Here is a 25,211-nt window from a genome sequence, read left to right on the forward strand (position 1 = left end):
CTGGAGTCTGTTTTTGAAGTTTTTTTGTTGAAGAATTGCACCTTTTAGGTCTGTAATCAAGTGACCAGAGAGATTGAAGTGTTCTCCTACTGGTTTTTGAATGTTATAATTCCTGATGTCTGATTTGTGTCCATTTATTCTTTTATGTAGAGACTGTCTGGTTTGGCCAATGTACAGGGCAGAGGGGCATTGCTGGCACATGATGGCATATATCACATTGGTAGATGTGCAGGTGAACGAGCCTCTGATAGTGTGGCTGATGTGATTAGGCCCTGTGATGGTGTCCCCTGAATAGATATGTGGGCACAGTTGGCAACGGGCTTTGTTGCAAGGATAGGTTCCTGGGTTAGTGGTTCTGTTGTGTGGTATGTAGTTGCTGGTGAGTATTTGCTTCAGGTTGGGGGGCTGTCTGTAGGCAAGGACTGGCCTGTCTCCCAAGATTTGTGAGAGTGATGGGTCGTCCTTCAGGATAGGTTGTAGATCCTTGATAATGTGTTGGAGAGGTTTTAGTTGGGGGCTGAAGGTGACGACTAGTGGCGTTCTGTTATTTTCTTTGTTAGGCCTGTCCTGTAGTAGGTGACTTCTAGGTACTCTTCTGGCTCTGTCAATCTGTTTCTTCACTTCAGCAGGTGGGTATTGTAGTTGTAAGAATGCTTGACAGAGATCTTGTAGGTGTTTGTCTCTGTCTGAGGGGTTGGAGCAAATGCGGTTGTATCGTAGAGCTTGGCTGTAGACAATGGATCATGTGGTGTGGTCTGGATGAAAGCTGAGGCATGTAGGTAAGTATAGTGGTCAGTAGGTTTCCGGTATAGCGTGGTGTTTATGTGACCATCGCTTATTAGCACCATAGTGTCCAGGAAGTGGATCTCTTGTGTGGGCTGGTCCAGGCTGAGGTTGATGGTGGGATGGAAATTGTTGAAATCATGGTGGAATTCCTCAAGGGCTTCTTTTCCATGGGTACAGATGATGAAGGTGTCATCAATGTAGCGCAAGTAGAGTAGAGGCATTAGGAGGCAAGAGCTGAGGTCTCAGACAGAGCAAGCTTTTATACCAAGTGTTTTGCTTTTTGTATTTACATGGCTTTGCACTGGGGATTCTATTGCACTGGAAGCCTGATGTCTGTATGTTGTTGTCTGTTTTTGTTTCAGCCTTACACTAGTACAATTCTTTTAACCTTCTTTGATAAGCAGTATTTTTTTTTAAACAGCTTTGGTCCCGATCATGCAAAGACTTATACGTGTGCTTAACTTTAGACATGTCAGAAGGTCCATTGAAGCCACTGGGACCTATTCTTCTAGACTTTTAGGTGGATCACATTATTAGATTGTTATTATAATGTACAGTCCATAATTTTTAACTTTATTTGAGGCAGGGACTGTCTTCCTCTGTGTTCAGAATCACCTAGCACATTTTGAATACTACTTCAGTTTTCAATAAAAATGCCAAGGGCCGATGTTAGTATTAACTGTATTAATTAACTGTTAGTATTAACTGTATTAATTTCAGTGTGAAAATCATAATAGTTATTTCTATTCCTGTGTTAAATAGCAAAAAAATATATGTGTTGTGTTCTAGGCAGAATAATTTGACATGACATCGGGTCTCCTGTTTACTCCAATAAGCATGTACACACCACTTCTTATACATTGGCAATTTTCAAAGATATACTGGCAGCTATGTACATGTATCTCCGAAAAGAATCAAACACTGAATATGATGGATAAATCAGTTTATTTTTGTACAACTTTAGTAGACATTTGGAATAGTAGAAATTTTTTCTCATTTTCTGAAGGTAATATGAAGAACATGCTATAGTATAATCTTTTTTATTTAAAATTGTTTTGGTTGACATCAATTAAACAATAGTCAACAATGGCAGGTACACTAAAAATAATTAAATGTCTAAAGAAAAGGAGCAGGTAGAGTCATCCAGGTCACCAAAGAGATGAATGTATTTTAGAGCCTTATTTCAAAATCTGCAATTTGCTGTAAGATGTAAACTGCAGAACTATTGGTATTAAGAAGTACCAGTTGTTTTCCAAGCAAACCTATTTTTATTCTGGGTAACAACCTTGTGTTTTTTGTTGTTTAACACTGTGTGGTTTTTGTTTGTTTGTTTTGTTTTAATCCAAATGGAGTATCCTGCTTTGAAGCATCTGCTATAACATAGACAATTATACAAACAAGGTACCAGTCTCTCGATGTTATTCTAACTTCCAGTTCATATTTGTTCAGTGCTTTTTGCCAGGTGGAAAACATTTCCCGCTTGGATCATTTTTTCAACCTGTTCTTCCAGCGAGCAATTCAGCCTGCCAGACTCAACTCGAACGCCAGCCCCAGTGCTCAGCACTATGATGGCTGCAGTGCATTGCTTTTAGACAATCTCCCAGGGGTACGCTGGTTAACGCTGCCACAAGAAATCAAGGTAATCTCCTTTACAAATCTCTTAAGAAGGACTTTTACGTGACAGGGTAAACATTTGACAAAAGCAATTTCTTTACACACCATTTTCTGTGTTCCTTTCCAAGGTAGCTTTTGCTGTTATTTCTAAGATGTAATTTAAACAAAGGCTTCCCCTGTTCCAGGCCATCATTTCTTTCTACCAGATCCTTCTATGGAGCAGTAATGCTGAATTTGGAACCCCACATACATTTTCATAATCAACAGCATGCTGCTGTAAATACAGCTTAGTGTCTTCACTCCAGAATCAGGTAGGAAGAGAAGATGAACTAAAAAGGAGTTAAGGCCTTGTTTAACAAAAACATCTGCAATATGTAGCAATTATAGTAGAAAAAACAATTGATGGTACATGTGTTTGTTTCGTTCTACCATTTAAACATTTTTCCAGTAGGCAGTCTTCTAATCTTTAATGTCATATTTTTATTTGAGCAGCTTGTGTTGCAGGAGAGTTGCAGCCAGCTGCTGTAGAATCTGAAGAGATGGCCACATGACATTTGTGTGCAACACACTGGTGCAGCTTCAATGCATCATTTTTCTGTATCTAATTCCCCCCAGATTCAGGCAGGAGCCGAGAGCTACACAGAAAGGATTTTTGGTTTTCTGTACTAAACTGCAAGGTGGTGGAGGGTAGAAGAGAAAAGGTGAAATATTCTGTATAGCGTAGAGAGCTTGGAGTCTTACATCTGAACCTCTTCTTCCTGAAACGATCTGAAAGATTTAAGTGGGGGATATTGGAAATTCCCCCAAAACAGAAGGAAAATCACTATATAAAGAAAAAGAACTTCAAGAATAATTTTGTAATCAAAAGCCAATTACTAGACTTTAATCTATTTCCATAAGCCCTACCATCACCTTTTCTACAGCTTGCCTCCTGTCTACACTGCAGAATTTACTGTGTTGGAGCAATGTGTTATAATACATCAGGAACACAACCGTTTTGTCTCGCCTTTGTGGGTGCGCAGGTTCTGTAATATGGTCCCAACATGATTTGGTTCTTCCCACATATGAAGTTAAAACTGTGCTGTAATGTAGTTGGCACACAATCTTGCCCCAACATAGTAAATTTTGCAGTGTAGAAAGAACCTAATATTTGGAGAGAGTTTTGGGAAGACATTTTATGGAAGCGCATTTAGGGTAAAGATGAGTAATTGTGTTTTGGTGAGAAAAGATATTCCTGACATATGTTTTTCTTTATATTGTGTGTATATAGGTCAGCTCTTGTTTTGTTTTTTGAATAAACACTTGTTTTTGTATAAACTTAGCTCATAGTTTTACATTAGACTAACTAATTTGTTTCTGTTTTACCTCATCTTGCGTCTGCTGTTAACTATGGAACTGTAACTAAGGAAGGAGAGAAACATTCTAATCTGATTTTACAGAGGTCAAGAAGCCCAACTTTATATCTGAGCACTAAATACAAATGAAATAACCCCTGTTTGATGGCAGTATACATTTTATTACATTTTCTCTCTAAAAGTAAAAGACCAATTTCCTTTGTTATGCGCAACCTTTCTTTAGGCCTCTAAAAGCAGGCAAGGGTCTGACTAATTAGGGTATAAAATAAAAATATGTGTTAAAAGAAAACAGTAGAGTGGATCTTTAAAAACAAAAACAAATGTTTCTTATTTGGGCTACCACTTTCCATCTTTTTCTTCTTCATCTTTATTTGGTTTTGTAGATTCCAAGGCCAGAAGGGAACATTGTGATCATCTAGTCTGATCTCCTGTATACCACAGGCCATAGAACTTCCCCAAAATAATTCCTAGAGAATATCTTTTAGAAAAACATCCAATCTTGATTTAAAAATTGTTAGTGATAGAGAATCCACCACAACCCTAGGTAAATTGTTTCCCAGGATAGAGTCTCCCATCCTGTAAATATGGCCTACAATCTTTGTTCCTAGATGTAAACATTTACATTTAGCTATAATAAACTACATATTGTTTGCTAGTTCCCAGTTTAGCAAGCAATCCAGATTGCTGTGCATTAGTAACTTGTCATCTTCATTATTTACCATTCCCCAATTTTTGTTGTCATCTGCAAACTTTATCAGTGATGATTTTATGTTTTCTTCCAGGTCATTGATAAAAATGTAAATAGCATAGGGCCAAGAATAGATTCCTGCAGGAATCCACAAGTAAACACTCAACTCAAGGATGATTCCCCATTTGCAATTACATGTTGAGACCTATCAGCTAGCCAGCTTTTAATCCATTTCAGGTGTGCCCTGTTAATTTTATATCATTCTATTTTTGTTAATCAAAATGTTATGCAATACTAAGTCAAATGCATTACAGAAGTCTAAGTATCCCATCACAGGCAGTACTACAATATGTTTTGATCTTTATGTCCTGTGTAAATTTTGATTTTCTTGACTGACATATCCATTGATTATATGTGTATATATATATGCACTGTGACTGTTGGACTTCATCTGTCATAGCTGCTATCTATCAGGCCTACAACCCCAAGGTCCTGATAAGGCATATTCTGTCAAATGAACGTCAGTAGCTGTGGCCAGACACTGCTCTGTTCCTGTCCTGAAGGTATGAAGGGCAGCCACAAGAAGTTCTTTGACAAAGCACTAAAGCAAGAGTCTAAGGGTATATCCACATTGCAATGAAAGCAACTTAAATCAGCAAACCTTGGGTTTGAGAATCCAGGGCTTGAGTGTCTACACTGATTGCTGACCCTAGGTTGAGAAATTTTCAATGCCGGGTACCAACATCCACACCACAGTATACACATCCAAGTCCAACCAATCATATCTCAGACTTCCAAGCACCCTCCCAAAATGTGACTGCTGCTGCCCTTTATTCATGGCACAGTGTGGGAAAACTTGACTGTCCATCCCCGTGCGTCACAGGAAGTTTGAGCAGCACACCAGTACATCCTGCCAAGCCGTCATTTTGGTCTGCATGCTCCAAGCAACCGGAGCCAGCAACCTGGAGGCATTGCGAGTAGAAGAACTTGCCTTGCTTGCACTTTCACTCTTGTTTGAGGAAACAGGCAAAGCTTCCATGAGTCGCTGGTAGACGTTCCAGCTGTGTTTGCTGACCCACCAATGACACCTGACAGAACTAATGATGGGGGAGGACACAGACATGGTAGACTCAAACTGGCTGGTGCTGCTCATGACACAGTCCAGCCGCTGATGCCCCCTGAATAGACAGGTGGTTTTTGAGCAGGGCCACAAGAACAGACTGCTGGGACCATATAGTCATGCAGACCTGGAATGGCCAGCAGCGGGTCCAGAACTTTTGCATGAAGAAAGCTACATTTCCAGAGCTTTGTGAGCAGCTTGTCCTGACCCTGCAGCAACAAGACACGCATGAGGGTGGCCATGCAGGTTACTATAGCCATCAGGAAGTGGTTACCGCAGACTGATACAGGTCCATTGCCAACCAGTTTGGTGCTGTAAAATCATATGTGGGTAAAGTAATGGCAGAAGCTTCTGAGGCAATCAGGTGTGCGATTTACCCCAAGGTGGCAGGCATAAAAGATGTACCTGAAGTAATTGCTGGCTTTGAGAGAATGAGGTTTCCAAACTGTGCCTGAGCCATCAATGGGATTCATGCCCATTGGTTGTCCTCCTCAAAGAGCACGTGAGTATATAAACTACAAGGGGTATTACTCCATTGTGATGCAGGCCCTAGAGGACCACAGAGGCTGCACTGTAGAAGTTCATGATACCAGGATTTTCTGCTAGTCAGAAGTCTATATTAATGGACAGGCTGGGACTGTCTTCCACCAAATCACATTGTTCATAAATGGAGTTACTGTTCCCACCCACTGTTGTTTTTGGAGACCTCATGTACTCCCTTTTCCCTTGGCTTATAATCTCAGAAACAAAAGAAGGTTTAATTACACTCTAAGTGGGAGTAGAATGCTGGCTGAATGTGTGTTTGGCAGATTGAAATCCCGCTGGCACTGCCTACTGACAGTTTGGATTCCCGTGTCATCAATGCTGTCCGCATTACTATGGCTTGCTCTGCTCTTCACAATCTTTATGAAGCCAAAGGTGAGCCATTTTCCTCCAGATTAATCTGTGATAGTGATAGACTGCTGAACTGGTACACTCAGCCAGAAAGTACCCAGGCAACACAAATTACAGATGCTTTGTGCTCCCACATCATGGATATCCATGGGCCAATGGCAGAGGGAGAATAGTACGTTTATGAATGTGCTTTGTGCAATGCTTGCATTAGAAAAGATGTGGGGGGTTGATTGTCATACATTGTACTTCTGAAAGACATGACCATTTATGAAATGGGGGCAGGAGAGGGGAAGAACTTTGGATTTACACTTACGGATTCATGTAGATATCTGTATTGAGAAATAAATAGTGTTTGCATACAACTTCCAAGTTGTCCCTTATCATGTGTTTGTCTTTATTATTTGAAATACACATATGAAGTGATGCTGTGGTGGTAATAACATTTTGTATTAGAATAAAAACCTTTGTTTTCAAACATTTATTAGAAAACCACAATATTAAACCATTGCCAGGCAAGTCACCTGCTATTAGGACACCAAAACACACCAATAACACCAAAACTTTAACAAAATCATAAACAAAGTGCATGAACAAGAGCAAACAGTGAAACAGTTTCCAAGATGGAAATCCCCTACTGTTGCGTGTCCCCTGGCCTCTCATTCTCCTTTCCCTTCCTTACACATTTACCGCACTCTGGGCACCAGGGCAGCAGGGTGGAGGGGTTCAGTGTGTGGGACTGCATGGGGTACATTTGGCCTATCTGTCTGCTGTTAGGGCTTGATTGCATGGCCCACCCATGGGCAAGCTGTCAGGGTACTATGGTCTGTAAAAGTCAATGGTCCTGGAAGCAGACAAGACACAGAAGGTTATTGTCTCAGAAAAATTCCTTTTGAAACTTCAAGGACACAGAACGTTACTTTTGTAAAAATGTACTTTATATGGTTAGACTTACGCGTCAAACCACAGAAGTTCCCTGGACACTATCGAGTTAATAGCAGTGAAAGACGTGCACAGATAATGGTAAGTTAAAAATCACAGCTGCTTTTTTTTCTCTTTTTTTTAATTGCAGTCCAATTTGGGATTTGGGGGAGAGCGGTTGCCATGGTGTTCTACATAAGCCTCCTCTATCATTTCAGGCATTCCACATTTTGGAAGATGTAACAGTTCTTGGGTTCCCAATTGACAAAAAGAGGTTTTATTCAAATCTGCCAGTAGGAAGACAGCCAGGTATGCCACTGAAACATTCAAACATGTGGTGAGTGAACAGCACTGCTATGAGTGGAGAGAGCTGGTCAGCTACCGAGGTGGCCCTGAAAAATATGCCCTTCCCTGAAATGTGACTACTTATCTGGAGGTTCCGCTACAGGAAAAGTTTGCAGCTATCAGTACCTGGGATTGGGGCAAAATTCATGAGGGAATCAACAAGATGTTGCTTTAGCATCCATGTGGGTTGGTGCCTCTCCACAGCTTCTGGTATATACTTTTATGACTGCATGCAAACATATAGAACTCCGCTGGCAACTCCCTTCCTCCCCCCATCCCCAAGCCCCCATTTCTGGCACATTTCTGGACTGTATTCAAACCCCCAGATGTATTTCAGACAAATGATTTCATCGCACATCAACCACATGGACTACAGTTAACTGAAATGGACTACTGTACAGTTATAAATGGACTACATTTCAACCTCCCTCCCCCAGTTCACTGGTGGGTTATTACACCATTAAGTAGGTACGGAGCACCGTGCTAACAGGAAAGACAATATAAGGTTCTTATTTTTAACAAACTGGAATCTCCTTGCTAAAATTGTGCTTTTCAAGTAAAACTTCACTTTTAGAGGCTTATTTCACTGTTCGCGTGTTTCGATTTTGAATTCCATTTGGTGGGTCGGGGAGGGAACACCAAGGCGCTGGTGTGCAATCTGCCATTAGCAGATACACACTGCTACCTAGGGCTTGTAATAACTTTTTGCATTGGTTCATACTGTAACTATATGAATAAACACAAAAACTGAGCCAAAAACTTACCAGATCCAGGGAAACTTCTGCCTCTTCCTTTTCTGCTGCTAGTTCCACGGTGCACTGCTCTTCCAGTGAGCCATCAGAAAGTTCCTTCAAGTATGGCCCAGGATGTGCTGCAGCTGTTCCTGCAGCAAAGCCTCCTCAGGGACCAGTTTCATTACCAGAGTCACTTTGGTGGCCTCATCCGGCTCTTGCTGCTGGATCCCATCTCTTCCCATGTTAGATTCTGGGGTCAGCAGGTCACCATCCTGGCTGACTAGGTCATCATACATCACTGTTGGCTCCATGTGAAGTGCAGTACCCAGCACTGCCAAAGTCCTTGTAAAACTGGCTTGATGATGATGAGTTCCCAGAAATGCAATTCTGGTCCCTGGCTTTGCAGCTTTCTGTCTTGAGCCACTTAATTGCTCCCTGCACTGGTCACTAGTCTGGTAAATTTCCAATGCTACCAGTTTCTTCTCTATTTGCTGTTAGGCATAACCATTCATGGCACTCTTACTAATATCAAATGTTTTGCTCACCTCACACCAGAGAGTCACCAAAATCGCACTATGCTCCCTCAACCAGGAATCTGTATGCTTGGCAAAGGACTTCTGGTCAGTGGCCATTGCAAACTCAGGAAAAGGTTCAAACAAACCCTAAAACAGTCAGTTTAAGATTAATCTGGATAAAATGGTTGTGTTGCTAATCGGCATAGAGAGGCATTCTGAGGATAATAAATAATAAAATGTTTTGCACATGCCTCTCTTCTTCCACAGATCTCAAAATGTTTGCAGCTCAGCTGCCAAAATAAAATGGAAGTGCCTAAACACTGAGCTGTTCTTGAGCAAAGGCAGGTTGTCTGCATTTCCTGGAATAGGAAGTGGGATAGAGAGGACAAATAACACCATCCTGTGGGATTGTGGGATAGCATTGGTAGACTCCCAGGGCCCGAGTCCAATGTGGCTGCATCCACACGGCAAAACAATAGGGCTTGAACTTGGGGTACTGGCTGGACTTGAGCTCAGACCCTCCACCTCTGTGAGGCCCTAGAACTCTCAGTGCAAGCCTGAGTCAGAGATTTGTGTATAGACAGAAGGAGCCTGACTCTGAGCCCAGGCTTACATTGCAGTGTAGACATACCCTAAATGTGGCTTACTGGTGTTACAGAAAATGCCCTAATTCTATGGCCCGTGGGTGTCTTTTTTCCTTCTTCTTAGGCTAGCTTGGTGTTTTTTAATAATGCTTCCAATTTTTCCTTCCTTTAGAGTTTGTATTGTTTTTTTCTAATTATTTTTTAGCTTCAATGCAAGGTGCTTCCTCACTTTATTGGATCAATAGCTGCTTCTTTCTGCCTTCTTCAAAGGTTTCTTTTAGTATCTGCACCTCTTTCGCACAGCAGCATTCCTGGAGCTTTTGATTCTATTGCCTTGTCTACATGGCACAGCAAAGCATGCCAGAGGGGTGTGATTTGTAACATACCCTAACATGTTGCACTCTGATTGTCCTGTTAACACATTTTAGAATGTGCCAAGAGGGTCTACACAGGCCAATTAGAGCACTTTACAAATCACAACCCTCTAATTCACTTCGCCAGCAAGCCCTAAAACAGATGGTTTAAGATTAATCTGGATAAAATGGTTGTGTTGCTAATCAGCTTGGGGTAGCATTGTGAAGATAATAAATAATAAAATATTTTGCACATGCCTCTCTTCTTCCACAGACCTCAAAATGTTTTTGAAAGATGGGTAAGCATGATTATACCCAATCTGTAAATGGGAACATGGAAGCAGAGAGCAGTTAAATGAATGCCAAATGGTTATATAGCAACTAAGTGGCAAAGCTGGGTATGGAACACAGGTATTCTGACTTTCAACCCTGTACGCTCTCCCATGCTAGAGCACATTTCCCTACAGTAGTGAGCTTGACTACATGTTGACTACATATTTGGAAAAAAAAAGTCCCTTATCAGTCTGCCCCCGTGAAGGTATTTAATTACAGATCCATGCTCACCTACCTAATTACCTCATGGAGTTGTAAAGCTTGATTTGGCTGTATTTTTATATATTCACTCAAAAGAAGCTGATGGTAAGAGACCCATGTAGTTTCACGAAATGCGTGCTATGTTGTACTCCCTGCTGGGGAATCAGTCTCAGTGGCTTTAAGAATCTTAACTCCAGGAATTCTTGTTAGTTTCTGCTAGGAGCAGAGGCCCAAGATCATGGCTCTCTTCTATTTTTTCCCCCTGCTACCTTAGCAAGTCAATGTAGCTGGGGTGCTGGAACAATTTGTATAGTGGAGGTGCTGAGAGCCATTGAACTAAACTAAACCCTGTACATGATATAAACCACTTCAAGCCGGGGGTGCGGTAGCACCCCTAGTTCTAGCACCTATGCAATGCAGAGTGCAGTGCTTCTGCTGGAAGACATTCACTATTGCGCCTTGTTGATTCTACAGGTGTGGGGCAGGAGACGGGGTTAAATTTAACAAGTAGAGAAAAAGGCACCAATAGAAAGAATATATTACTAATAAACAGGGGGCCTCTCATGACTAGTGACATGGGCAGCGGGTATAGTAGGCCAGGGGAGGCTTTGCCTCCCCTGGTGCAGCCGCGGCACCCGGACCTCCGGCTGCAGGGTTTGGCGGTGAAGTTTTTGTTTTATTATGCCCCATGCAAGTTCCAGGGTGGTTTAGGAGGCACATACCGCTTCCTCGGCCATCCCGGAACCTGCATGGGGCATATCAAAAGCGTCTTTTAGGTAACAGAAGCTTTTCCCCAAGGTGGGTTGGGTCTGGGGAGAGGAGGGGAGGCATGGCGTGGCTTTGGCCAGCCCGGGCCTCCTGGTGGAGCTCAGGACTTCGGCCAGCCAGGGCAGGGGGTGCTCTGGGCTGTGGCTAGCCCTGGCTTCACCAGCCAAGGGGGGGTGCTTCAGGGGGGGACTCCCGGTGGAGTGCAGGCTTGTGGATCTGCTGGAGGGGCGGCAGGGGGTCTCGGGGCTCCAGCTGTGGGGAGGGCGTGGGTGGAAGGGGTAGAGCCAGGGGCTAGCCTCCCCAAAGGGGGGCTCTACCCACTGCCCATTCCTAGTGAGGAGAGAAGCCAATGGAGCAGCAATAATGGAAAAGACAAACCCATATGCCATTCTTCTCCTTCCTCCTCGAATGGCAGCAGTTCCTCTGTATGACCACAGGGTATTCCAGATTATACATGATTCAATGGCAGGGATGGGATGACCTGGCAGAGCTGAGGAACAGTTACTCTAGAGATCACATGCTCCCCTTGGAAATCTATCTATGTCCCCATTGAGTTAAATCTGCTCCTTGTAGCATGAATTTGCAGTGTCTGGTTTCTACTCCCAGCAAGAAGGTATAGGTGATAGCATGTATCAGCAGACAAAGAACCAATGTCACCCTGTCCATAGAGCCAGTCATGCTACCATAGGACTAGAGGGAGATCCGGACAATGTGCAAGGAGCTAGCACACTGCATATAATGCCCCAGCATCTGTGGGGTTGGTGACAAGATTTCCCTTGAATCACTGGGTTCTACATAGTTAACAGGCACAGCCACTGCATTTTCCCTGCCACTAATCCCAGCCTCTCTCCCTGAAGAGATATGTCATGTTCTGTCCCCCGTCAGCCTGCTGCACTTTTTTCTCATGTTTTGTACCTTTTCTTAGATTCTGTTATGCAAAGGAAAGATTCCAATTGTAAGAAGAAAAAATCCAATATTGTATAGATGAACTACAAATATCTACCAAATTCAGAGCCTGAATAATGAATATCTAGATATGTAAAGTAGGAAATGTTTATTTTTAAATATGTAACGCTTTTGTATCCAATCAAATAGGTGTGCTGTAATGGCAAGACATGCATATCTTCTGCGGGCTATAGCCTCTTTCCTTTGCGCTCCTTCACACACTACTATCTATGAACTAAAGTATTAAAAACAATTAATACAATTTAATTGTATTAAAAACCAAACCAAAACATATACTTTACAGAAGAGACTGTCTCCACTTTAGTTTAAAATGTCTTGTTTCACTGATTTTTGTGTATGTAATATTTACTAAATCTTCAGTCAAATAACTTGCATCTCCAAAATAATGCCAGTTTAGACTGTATATCCTTAAAATATGAAGAAACTCATTATACAGAAATACATAATCAAACACTTTAAAAGATTCTTATTACATGACGAAAAGCAGGCTATTTTGGAGCAGTTATCACAGCGTGAATGCAAGTGAGAAGAAGCAGATCTTTTTTGTGTTTCAGTACATTGCCACCTACAGGAACACTTCTTGTATTGAACATGGTCTAAAATGATCCTGTGTCATAAAGACATTCCTGCTCTACACAAGTCATTAACCCCTAACTTCTGATAAGGATGCTTACGGCCCACCTGTGCTGTAGGGGATTTTATGGCTTGGTGGATGAAGTAATACGGATTCTCTTTTAGTATAATGATGCCAAATGATAGAGATACTTTTAGCAATAAATTTAGTCTTGTTTAAACCTGTGAAAATTGCATACTGTACCATATAACCTCTTAAAGCATCTCAGTTCCTATATGTCATCTATAACATTGCTAGCCTATAAAGCAGTATCCCTGACAGCAGGGAAACTCATTAATTTTTAAAAGCACTTCATCTAATTTAGTATTTTAACCTTTTATCTGAAATGTTAAACTGAACAAATGTCTATTTAATTGAACAATGAGGGCTGCAGGAGTACTGTACCAGACATGTAGCTTTACTAACACACTCATACATTCAATGGCTTTATTCTTGATCATGCCGAGCATTATTATTGCTATGACTTTTAATTGTTTTGATTTTGAAAATCCTACTCAGTTTAAAAAAAATTATAATCCAGTCTGATGTCAGATCAATGGAATTATAGTATTAAACCCCTTGATTATGGCTTCCAGGATGTCTTATTCAACAATTATTTCCACTATCTACCATATATATTATAAGCATTTCTAAAATAACCTAGATTAAAGGAGAGTCTGATTAGTTGATAGATTTTGGACCATGGAATTAATTCAGCAGTAGACACATGTCAGGAACCATTAAGCATATTATTTTACCACTTAACCATAGGCTTATGAAAACAAAGGAAAAGGTAGTAGGGAAAATTTGAATGAGATATATCCTTATTATTTTTAATATACCACTTTCTTGTTTATGTGCAGTGGAACTTATGCCAAAATTTAAAGGCAGCTTTTTGTTGGAGTCAGGGGATCAGTGTACAAATGAGGCTGAGAGCTGCCAGTCTTTTATCCCCATCCACCAGAACGCGTGCTTAAGTTCCCTGGTTGAGAAGGAAGAGAGGAGTTGTCAGTCCCTACCTGGGTCAAGAAGCAGATCCACGAATCACTGCCTGGGACATAGACTAAAGAGGCTGATCTTAAGGTGTATCTTGTAGCTTGTGCTGTTCAGAAGATTTAGTACCATACAAAATTCTGATTAAAAAGTTATCACTGCAAAAAATCAGTATACTTCATATAAAATGAAGTCCAACTTAGTTAACTGATAGATCTCAAACTAATTGTAAATTACTGTGGGGCATTTCTGATGGGATTTTATAGGAATCTGTTCTTGAACAAATGCAATATCAAAATCTTTATCAGTTATCCGTAAGGAAATAAAAAATCCTTACTGGTAGTTTGCCAGTGCTACTAACATTGGTAGAGTTAATTAGGACATATCTGTTCTACAGAGTGATCTTTCTAGATCACATGATCTAGGCTCATTGGAACAACATCTGCTTTAATACAGCTAACAGCAAGGTTGTTCATCCAGGAACCAAGAATGCAGGTCACACGTATAGGATGGGGACTGTATTTTGGAAATCAGAGACATAGGGGTCATGATGAATAACCAGCCAAATATGCACTACCTGTACGATGCAGTGGCTAACAAATAAAAATGTGATCCATGGATGGATAAGCAGGGGAATATGAGGTAGAAATAGGGAGATATTATTACCACTATATACTGCATTTGTTCATAATAATCCCTTCTGGCCTTAAAATTTATTATGACTTGAACTTACCTATTAGATCTGCTCATAGATAAGATGTGTACCAGCCGCACGTACACAATCTTATGTGAACTTGGAGTGCGGGGTTTCAGTTTATACAACTGGACACCAATTTCCAAAAATGTTGTTAGGGAAATGAATTGAAGGCTTAAATGTGAGTATTTACTGTGGTTCTAGAATGAAGCTCTAAAGACACTGAATCCCTGTAGTATCCTAAACATTGTAGCTGCCCACAAGAAATCAGCAGCTTGCACTGAATCAGATTGACAAAACAGAGCCTTTGTAATGGAGAATGAAGGGTGATTGCTACCTTGGAAAATGGCATGTTGACTTTAAAAGATCAAGATCGTTGTTTTTGGTCTTTATTGCGTGAATTCAATAAAACTCCTGTTCTGATGTTTACAACAGGGCATATTTCTAGCCCACTCATCCTCTTTTAGCACCTATTTAAAAATTCTTAACTTTTACAAGCAAACCTTGAAGGTTTTGTTTTGGTAGGAAGAATGTCAAGACCCAGGGAGTCAAAAATATGGCCACATAAGCAGCTGGCTATTAAATAAATGTTTTTTTTAAAAGACAGACACAATTTTTAAGTAAAATAACTCGAATTTGGAGCAGTCTTTTTACAGCTAGTAGAAAAAATATCTCTGTTCAATTTCCAATTGAAAAAAATCTTGAAATAACCTTCATCAATGTGCACATTTTACTGGACTTGGTATGCTGTAATAATTTTTACATTGTATTTTGATTTAAGAAGTGTCTGATACCATGAGCCAAGCACAGCTGTAAGGCTTAGTGGACCTATTTGATTTTCTCCCCCTTTTTTTGTTCATTTCACTTCACATAATATATACAGGGTTATCTTTTGAAGTGTGTATATATACAGGTCATGAAAAATTTATCTGACATGTTCTACACCAAGGACTATACGTGTTAACCAGAATGAAAAATACATGTACTGCTGCACACCTTTGCCCTCTACCCCACTTCCGAAAGCCATGCCCCTGTAATTTAAAGGGAAAGAACAGTTATATGCTGGACAGTGTAGTATATTCAGTTCTAGCACATGGTCAATCAGCGACCTAATACACATTTTGAAAGGTAATTTATTGAATCTCTTTTGTTTTTATAATCTTTCCTTTCTGGGCTTCACACCACTTTTTCTTTCTTTTCTGTAATAAATAATGGTTATTTGCAGTGTTGTTGTAGCCCTGTTGGTCTCAGGATATTGGAGAGACAAGGTGGGTGAGGTAATGTCTTTTTATTGAACTAGCTTCTGTTGGTAAAAGACACAATCATTCAAGCTTACACAAAGCTCTTGTTCAGGTCTGGGAAAGGCACTCAAATGTGTCACAAGGGTGGAACCGATACAATACAAGGGTGGAACTGATAAGATGTTAACACATGTTGCAAGATGAAAACCACGTGTGATATGGTGGTCTTTGTCTTTTATCATTTTTTGGTATAGAGTTCATTCAAAAGTGTAGTGATTGTTCTGTTTCACCCACATAGTTGTTATTGGGGCATTTAGTGCACCGGTGAGGTGCACCCCATGTTGTGATAGGCATATGTAGGACCCATGGATCTTGAAGGGCACGTTGGGGCGCGTATTGATCATTGTAGCACTGAAGATATGTCTGCAGGTTTTGCATCTGTTGTTCTGGTAGGGGCTGGAGCCTCTTTGAGTTGATGTGTCTTGGTCTGTGGGCAGCTTGCTTCTGACAGTGAGCTTAGAGAGGTTGGGGGGGGTTGTTTGAAGACCAGAAAAGGGGGTTCAGGAAAGACTTCTTGCAAGATGTGGTCTCCACTGAGCATGGTTGAAACTGTTTAACAATACATATGGGTTCCAGCATGAGTGGTAGGTGACAATGAGGGGTATGTATGGTCTTAGGGGTTTTTTTTCCCCCCTTTTTTGAAGCAGGGTCTCTCATAGTATTTGGGTGATCCATTGCATATGCCAGGGGTGGCCAAACTGTGGCTTGTGAGCCACATGCAGCTCTTTTACCTTTAAAGTGCGGCTTGCGAAGCCCCCTACACCTCCCCCCCTCCATTCTCCACCTACCAGATTGATGGGAGGGAGAGAGCTTGTGACCTCTGCCATGCACCAGGGTGGTCGGGTAGGGGCTTCTGCTCAGTGGGGAGCATGGGCCTTGGGGCTTCTGCCCAGTGTGGAGTGGGGAGGGGTCTCAGGGCTTCAGCTCTGTGGGGCACACCTGCTGGGGATCGGGGCTTCAGCAGGAGCAGGTATGAAGCCCCAAGCCCTGTCAGGCGCCTCCCACGGGGCTGAAGCCAGAGTCCCGGCAAGTGTGCCCAAGCTCTCAAACTTCTGAAGATTGTTGTATGCATGTCGGAGGGTCAGTAAATTTGGCCATTCCTGGCATATGCAATCTCCATCTTCAGTGGAGTGTCTTTGTTTGGTGAAGGTAACTTTAAGTGTGTTAAGGTGTGTAACCCAGATTTTCTCCTCAGAGGATGTTCTGTGATGGCTGAGTGCCTGTCTGTAGATAACAGATTTCTTGATGTGTTTGGGGTGGTTACTAGATCTGTGAATTAAGTGATCCATAACTATATAGGTGTTAACTGCCCACTTCACCTTGAATAGTTACTCCTTATCTGTTCCACCCACTATTTAGCTGTGACACTCTGAGTACATTTACCAGACCTGAAGAACAACTCTGTGAAGCTTGAAAGCTTGTCTCTTTCATTTACAGAAGTTTAGTCAATAAGGCTGTGTTTACTACTAGCACTTTTGTCGATAAAATACACCCTGACTGACATAACGGTGTGGATTGCGCCATGTCAGTGGGAGACACTTTCCCGCTGACATAGCTGTTGCTGCTCGTTGTAGATGGTTTAATTATGCTGACGAGAGAGCTCTCTCCCATCTGCATAGAGCAGCTAGACAGGAGACCTTATAGACCACAGCTGCATCGGTGCAGATGGGCTGCTGTAAGGTCTCGAGTGTAGACGTAGCCTAAAAAATATGACCTCACCCACTTCGTCTCTCTAATAAACAAAGATGTATTTTTTCTGCTGTTTTCAGGGCCTGTTTACTCTTTTTTCTTTCTCTTCACTGTGTTCTCTGCATCCCCTTATATCTTATCTCTCTTCCTTTCTTCTTTCCTCATGTCTCCCATCAGTCTCTCTCTCTCTCTCCCTCCCATCCTCATAACCCAAACACACACCTGCATCAACTCTCTCAACCACCCCCTTAGAAATACATAAGGGTTGGAAATGTTTCAGACGTCTAAAACTCAGAGGACTAAACCTACTAGTTAAGACTGATAAAAAAGTAGGGAGAGCCACCATCCAGGAGCAATATTTAAGTAAAAAGCCAATCTCCACCACTTCCCAGTTGCTGGAATTCCTACCTAAGACTCCATGGGTTCTGAAAGGGAGACATCTCTGTTTGCCTCCTCCCTCCCCCACAAGAGCCTTCTGGCTGCAGCCAGGGTGGGATGTTTCTGCTAGTCCTGACTGCTGCAGTTGTGGGGGGCATTTCTATTACTTTTCTCCTGGCTCCTGGAAGGAGTGTCTCCAGTATTCAACCTCTCCCCCAGCCTCTCTATTTGTTCCTTCCCCACTCTGAACTCTAGGGTACAGATGTGGGGACCTGCATGAAAACCGCCTAAACTTATTCTTACCAGCTTAGGTTAAAGGCTTCCACCACCAAAGTGTTACACAAAGAACAGGGTAAGTGCCCACTTGGAAATGTCTCCCCTCCAAAATCCCCCCCAAGCACTACACCCCCTTTCCTGGGGAAGGCTTGATAAAAATTCCTCACCAATTTGCATAGGTGAACACAGACCCAAACCCTTAGATCGTAAGAACAATGAAAAGCAATCAGGTTCTTAAAAAGAATTTTAATTAAAGAAAAAGTAAAAGAATCACCTCTGTAAAATCAGGATGGTAAATACCTTGCAGGGTAATCAGATTCAAAACATAGAGAATCCCTCTAGGCAAAACCTTAAGTTACAAAAAGATACAAAAACAGGAATATACATTCCATTCAGCACAACTTATTTTATCAGCCATTTAAACAGAATCTAACGCATATCTACCTAGATTGCTTACTGACTTTTTACAGGAGTTCTGACCTGCATTCCTGCTCTGGTTCCAGCAAAAGTATCACACAGACAGAGAGAACCCTTTGTTCCCCCCCGCAGCTTTGAAAATATCTTGTCTCCTCATTGGTCATTTTGGTCAGGTGCTAGCGAGGTTATCTTAGCTTCTTAACCCTTTACAGGTGAAAGGGTTTTGCCTCTGGCCAGGAGGGATTTAAAGGTGTTTACCCTTCTGTCAAGGTTCCTCCCCCACTCTGAACTCTAGGGTACAGATGTGGGGACCTGCATGAAAAACCTCCTAAGCTTATCTTTACCAGCTTAGGTCAAAACTTCTCCAAGGTACAAAATATTCCACCCGTTGTCCTTGGACTGGCCGCTACCACCACCAAACTAATACTGGTTACTGGGGAAGAGCTGTTTGGACGCGTCCTTCCCCCCAAACTACTTCCCAAAACCTTGCACCCCACTTCCTGGACAAGGTTTGGTAAAAACCTCACCAATTTGCCTAGGTGACTACAGACCCAGACCCTTGGATCTTAAGAACAATGAACAATCCTCCCAACACTTGCACCCCCCCTTTCCTGGGAAATGTTGGATAAAAAGCCTCACCAATTTGCATAGGTGACCACAGACCCAAACCCTTGGATCTGAGAACAATGAAAAAGCATTCAGTTTTCTTACAAGAAGACTTTTAATAAAAATAGAAGTAAATAGAAATAAAGAAATCCCCCCTGTAAAATCAGGATGGTAGATATCTTACAGGGTAATTAGATTCAAAAACATAGAGAACCCCTCTAGGCAAAACCTTAAGTTACAAAAAAGATAGACAGAAATAGTTATTCTATTCAGCACAATTCTTTTCTCAGCCATTTAAAGAAATCATAATCTAACACATACCTAGCTAGATTACTTACTAAAAGTTCTAAGACTCCATTCCTGGTCTATCCCTGACAAAGAAGACTATAGACAGACACACAGACCCTTTGTTTCTCTCCCTCTTCCCAGCTTTTGAAAGTATCTTGTCTCCTCATTGGTCATTTTGGTCAGGTGCCAGCGAGGTTACCTTTAGCTTCTTAACCCTTTACAGGTGAGAGGAGCTTTCCCCTGGCCAGGAGGGATTTCAAAGGGGTTTACCCTTCCCTTTATATTTATGACACCTTCCCTTTATATTTATGACAGCATTCCTCCACTGTGAAAAGCTCAGTGCCGGTCTCTGTTGCAACAGAATGAAATTTACCTGACCTGATTCTTCCCAATTTCACTGCTACCAGTTGGGTTCCCATTATCAGTAGTGAAAACTGGCAATATACTGGTCAGTTTTCTTTCTCCTGCAACTTGTGAAACCTCTGACTAGCAGCAGACATATTGTGTAGTTCTCTGTCTGAAAATTAAGGAAGATAGCAGTACTTACATTCAGTTCATATTTGGAAGGTTATCTTTGCAACTGTAAGGGCTAGAAATTTGAGTTTGTTGGGGTTTTATTTTGTTGTGTTTTGTTTTTTAAACAGAAGCTTGGATTCTGCAGAAATGAAGGCGCTTACTTGGGAAAGCTTTCTACTTACCACAGACTTTTCAAGCACTGTATATATAGCTGTGGTTTTTTTATTCTCATGTTAATCTCTAATTCTGACATCTGTCTCCCTGAAGAAAATATATGAAAGGCATTTCTGTGAGTTTGACACTCTTGGGGAAGTGAAATATGAACTTTCTATGTGACTCTGTTCTGGAGAGAGAGAGCCAAGAAAGTAGCAGGAAAATCTTTCAAAAGTATATAAGGATATTTTTAAACCCCCATGCTTCTGAAATTCTTTGTGCCCACATTTTTCAGAAAAGTGATACTGTGTAACAAGTTGAAATTTCTGGGGGATTGGTTTTGGTGAAGTTGGGAGTGGGTTAAAAATTGGGTTTATATTTGGAAGCTAGTTTCAACCTTAATTAGGGAAGGACTGGCAATCCTCCTTAATAATAAAAATAAGAATATCAGTTCTGTGTGGGATAGATGTATAATTTAGTTCTAAACCAAGGGAGAACTTGAGAGGCATGATTATTTGTTGACAACAGCATGGTTAACATTTCTATAAATCTGAAAAATTTACTATATCTCAGTAAGAGGCAGCTTGTTTACAGAGCCCAAAAGGGGTGCCATGGCCTTTTAAAAATTCTTTTCATTAAGTAGCATATTTGTCATGAACTTGGGTGGCTGCTATTATGTTCTTTAATTAAAAGTATTTTTAGTAAAACTTATATTAATCAACAGCTCCTGAAACTAAAAAATATGCAAGCTTATTGCTGTTTGAGTAGAACAAAGGTAAAGTGTGAGAAAGTTTTGGAAACTTCCATAGAGACAAAAAGTAAATCCAAAGTGAAAAAGATTTTTCTAATAACTCAGTTGGATACTAAAGCTTTGCCAGCTTTCAGGGGAGCCTCCTGCCTTCAAGTTTTAGTCCATGAAGAAAGTAAGATTGACATCTCCTTTATATAAAACAGTGGGTTCAGGAGACAGACAAGCAAAGTGAGGGAAATATGCAGAAATCGGAAAAGATTTTTCTTTAATCTTTTGGAGAATTCAGATGTTCGTGATGTTTGATATTATTAATGCAAAAAGTATGTACAATTTTTTACCATTTCCCTATAAAGTAACGAATAATGACTCTTAATCTTGTGAGGCTACTAGTACTATGTCATATATGTTATTGTAATTGTCAGTATATGTTTTGGAAAAATATGTTCATATCCACCATTTCAATATTTCAGATGGAAATTGACACAGCACTGAGTGATTTGGAGGCAGCTGATTTTGCAGAGCTGGTAAGGAGCATGTTTTTATAGGGCAGGCGCTTTGTGCTGTTCACATTCAGTAGTTTGAAGAAATCTTAGATCAAAGCCCATAAGTTTTCTTAACCAACTGAAAGTCAAAGCAAAGCTATGTCACAATGGTGTAACAGTCATCCATATTTTTTCTTGATTTGTAGTAAAAGTTTAAAGAACTTTCCTTTTTTCATGAATTTCTTTTTGCAGTTACACCAGTAACTATAGGGACACTGAGTGAAAACTAGATCTGATATAATTGCAAGCTTGACTGATGCTTAGCTCAGCTAAAAAGCCACTCTTTGCTGTAACAGGGATATTTTCTTTTTCAGTTAATAGTAAAAATCACCTTTTTCTCTTTCTTTCAAGTAGTTACGGATAGTCCTTAAAATTGCTGTACAGCATTAAGAACAAAACTCACCAATCATAAGAAAGCAACTAAAAGTCTCAGTAACAGAAAGTCTAGAAAGCTATATGGTGCAATTTAAGACATTGTTCTTACCACATTTGTGTTAACACTTAATGATGTAAGCCTAATACTTGTTAGAGAATGATGATATAATATATCATTGGCATAAAATTGTGTGACTGTGTGTACAGAATTGGTTGCTTTTCTCTACACAGTACAATTATACACATTCACAGTTTTCAATAAGTTTTATCTTGGAACAAACTTGAAAGAAGCAAGTCATTCTAGCATCATTTTTTGTATATTTCCTTTACTACATATCAAATGGTGAGAGGTAAATATGTTTATACTTTTGAAAGTTTTCTCCTCAGTATGAAAGTCCCTCTTTAAATTCTTGCTTCAGAAGAAACTTTTTTAAAAATGAAGTCATAGCTGGATCTGTTATGCGCACATGTAAAGAAAATATTATTGAATATATATAATACTGAACATTTTGGGGTTTATGTCTTTTTTTTTTTTAACTAATAAAATGTCCGGGACTATAAATACAAGGCAGATGGATGTCTATAGTCTCACTTCTTGTTAAACTTTACTGTTTGTGTCTAATAGGAACCAAGCCATTTGTTTCTTAAATAAAATCATTTCCTAATGATTATTGAAAATTATAAATACTGTTTTATGAGCAGAGCTATATGTATCCACTACATTTAAAATTAAAGCTGCCCAGTTGAGATCTGTGTTGTGATTGTGAGAGCATTTGTCAATTAAATTAAAATGTGAATGGAACGAGTTAATGTTGGGTAACATATTTCCAGGTACTGTGAAAAAGGACTGGTATGTCTTCCTAGATTTGCTATATGAGGTCCCTCTGGTGGCAAAAGCTATGCAACAGCTAGCTGGCTGTTATGATCTGTGAAACTTAGAGAACCCTATAAAAAAGCCATCTGCTTTACAGATAGATTAGAACTGAGTAGGAAATCTGAGTACCTGTTATGCTGTGCTGGAAATAACTATAAAAATGACTCTGCAGTGACTTGAAAACCAACAATAAAGTCTAAGTGTCATATTTTATTTAGCTGTTTGTTCTAACTTCACCCCTCTGATGCTCAGCTGCTAATAAATTAATATTTAAAGAAGGTACTCCAAAAAATTGAAGTATTAAATAACACTGACTGTTATTTATTGAAATTAGTATCACTTGCCTTCACTCAGTCATGTAACAATCAGGAGTTATAAATGTACTATATTTTTGTTTGCAGTCTGAAGATTACTATGACATGAGACGGTTGTATATGATTCTGGGATCTTGTCTCTTCTATAAGGTGAGACCGTTTGAGTACAGCATGGAGTTTTGAAAAATGCACCAAGCAGAAACATAAGCCAAGCATGAATCGACACTTGCCTGAGCTTGACAAATATGAACAATGTGTGGTCATTTTATCTGTTTAACAGACATAATTGAACTCACAGAATAGAACAAAACCATTTACTTCACAGATGCAAATAAAATATTTAAAGTCTTAAAACAATTCTTACTGTATGATATGTAGCACTAAAATATCTTTATGAAACCAGTAACAACAATCTTGCAAAATGTGGTGTGTGTGAAGAGATGAATGAAGAGGTACAGGAGTCAGTGATGAATTACCACATTAATTGATAAGAGAATAACTGTGTGGTATTCTGATACCATTGTTCTTTGCCCATCCCTGTCACTAACTGAAGGCCTCTGGTTGTAACTGTTATCCAGACAGATAAGACTTGAGAAACTGAATCAATAACTTTCTTTCAGCTTGGCCTCTGGTATTTGTAAACATGTTATTTATTGAGCATTGTCAGTATATTCAGAACCATACAAAACAAAAAGTAATATACAACTCCTTCTCTACAGAGCTTGTGTTCTAAGGTCTCAGTCATCCAATCCTTACTTATGCAGGTAGTCCCATGGATTAGGTCTACTTGCATGACTAAAGTACAAGGCTAAGGCCTGTCTACACTGAGACTGGTGTAACCGTGCAATACCAGCAAAATGCTAGCAATAATGGAAACTCTAGTGCAGACCATCCATTGGCATTTTTACCATCATGTCATGCAGACCTGCTCTAGAAAAACTCATGCAGCTGGTCTCCTGTGTGCGTGTTTTTTAATGTAATGTGGAAAATCAAAAGAGGTACAGAAAGGGCAGTGTTAGCAGAAGACTTCGCCTGCCAACAAATCTCAACTCTGTTTTGGGTGAAAAGCTAGTGACCATTCAAACTCCAGTCCAATCTTATGAGGTGATAGGCACCTACGAGTTGAGATATAGTACCTTGCAGGAAGTGCTCAGTAGCTAGCAGAATAAAGCCTTCAGGCAGCAATACTTTTAAGCTGTTGTTCTAAAGGGAAATATAGCAGGACTTAATTAATACTATGTAATTTTTATGATGTACAGTTATGAGGGTCATATTTTAAATCCTTGTTTTGGTAATATTCAGTTCTTGTCCTTGTCTGGGAAACATATTAATTTCAGTCAAAGAGCTAGTGTTTTGTGGTAGTTACACAGGGGACTGGGAATTAAAACTCTTTGGTTCATTACTGATTCTGCAACTAGGTGTTTGGCAAGCCACTTCACTTCTGTATGCCTCAATTTTACACCTGTGTAAAACTGGAATAATAATTTACAGGAGTGTTGCTTATTTTTTGGTTTGTTCTTGTTTTATCATAGCACCTAAAAACCCCAGTCATGGACCAGGTACTATACACACACAATATAAAAGATAGTCCCCACTGCCTGCCCCAAAGAGCTCATGATTTTAATATGTAAAACACTGAGATCTTTAGATTAAAAGACACTATATAGTGAAAAGTATTGTTATTTTTATTGAATGTGTATTCTTTTTTGTGATTTAATTAAGGGCTATTTGATTGGCAATCACTTACCAAAGGAGGATCTTATTGATATAGCTTTATATAGTCGACACTATTGCCTGTTACCCTTGGCAGCAGAACAGAGGATTGGTCAGTTAGTGATATGGCGAGAAGTATTTCCACACAATCACCTCCAACCAAGTGAAGCTTCAGGTGTTACAGCATACAGAGAGCCTGAAGCAAGATACTTTTTACTAATAGTTGGTTTGGTAAGTTACAATTTCCAGAGCACCCATGGTTTGATTGTCTGTTCTGCTGTTGCCTTTACATTGTAAAATGTTATTACATATTTCCAGTACTAAGCATGCACTGATTTCATCATTTAAAAAACATCCTTATTGCAGCTGTGAATTGATGTAGAATTTTTCAGCTGGGGAATACAATTATTATTAATATTCATAAAGCTTATAAAATTAAGCATAAATAAAATTGTCATGGTTTTGATGCTCTTTTGTTCACTTAAGTTGAAATTTTTGCTTTTATAATCTGATTTTTTCAGATACTTCATCCATTTTGAGCAGA

The 25,211-nt window shown here is 40.2% G+C and overlaps 1 protein-coding gene across 2 annotated transcripts in view; it reads left to right on the forward strand.

The window, feature by feature from the left end:
- Positions 1-25,211, forward strand: part of INTU (inturned planar cell polarity protein) — a 100,904-nt gene that overhangs the window by 58,154 nt on the left and 17,539 nt on the right. For both annotated transcript variants that reach the window (XM_077815202.1, XM_077815203.1), the window contains exons 8-11: positions 2,236-2,425; positions 21,320-21,373; positions 23,042-23,104; positions 24,677-24,898. In XM_077815202.1, the coding sequence (XP_077671328.1) occupies positions 2,236-2,425; positions 21,320-21,373; positions 23,042-23,104; positions 24,677-24,898 (529 nt within the window). The remainder of the gene's footprint in view (positions 1-2,235; positions 2,426-21,319; positions 21,374-23,041; positions 23,105-24,676; positions 24,899-25,211) is intronic.

This window comes from Eretmochelys imbricata, chromosome 4 (assembly GCF_965152235.1).
Source record: "Eretmochelys imbricata isolate rEreImb1 chromosome 4, rEreImb1.hap1, whole genome shotgun sequence".
Taxonomy (NCBI): domain Eukaryota; kingdom Metazoa; phylum Chordata; order Testudines; family Cheloniidae; genus Eretmochelys; species Eretmochelys imbricata.